The 430-nt window shown below is 60.7% G+C and overlaps 1 protein-coding gene across 1 annotated transcript in view; it reads right to left on the bottom strand.

Moving 5' to 3' along the window:
- EMH_0044860 (F-box domain-containing protein, putative) overlaps positions 1 to 351 on the bottom strand; it is a gene marked incomplete at both ends in the record, with an annotated part of 2,215 nt that extends 1,864 nt beyond the window's left edge. The window contains 2 exons of the mRNA XM_013496010.1: positions 3 to 65; positions 232 to 351. Coding sequence (XP_013351464.1) covers positions 3 to 65; positions 232 to 351 — 183 coding nt within the window. The remainder of the gene's footprint in view (positions 1 to 2; positions 66 to 231) is intronic.
- Between the last annotated feature and the right edge of the window lie 79 nt (positions 352 to 430).

Genomic DNA, 430 nt, shown 5'->3' with positions numbered 1-430 from the left:
CTGTAGCAGCAGGCAGCAGCACCTGCTGCCACAAGTAGGGGGATAAAGACAAACGCCGCAGCCGCCTGCAAACGAGCGGCAGCGAGACAACCAGCTCCAGAGGCGGCAGCAGCAGCAGCACCGACAGCAGCAGCGAATCGCTCAAATGCTGCAGCAGCAAACACTGCGGTCCTATCATCTCCTCCAATGCGCTGCTGCTGCTGCTGCTGCTGCTGCTGCTGCTGATGCTACCGTTGGTGCTGCTGCTGCTGCCGATGCTACCGTTGCTGCTGTTGCTGCTGACGGCGATGATGCCGTTGCTGCTGCTCCTGCTGGTGCTGCACTTGCTGCTGCTCGTGCTGTTGCTACCATTGCTACTGTTGCTGCTGCTGTGATTGCTGCTGCTGCTGCAGCAGCCGAAGCTACAGCTGGAGCTGCAGCTGCTCATGGG

This window comes from Eimeria mitis, genomic scaffold, assembly GCF_000499745.2.
Source record: "Eimeria mitis Houghton genomic scaffold, Emh_scaff1868, whole genome shotgun sequence".
Lineage (NCBI taxonomy): Eukaryota > Apicomplexa > Conoidasida > Eucoccidiorida > Eimeriidae > Eimeria > Eimeria mitis.
This window is presented reverse-complemented; position numbering and strand designations above follow the sequence as displayed.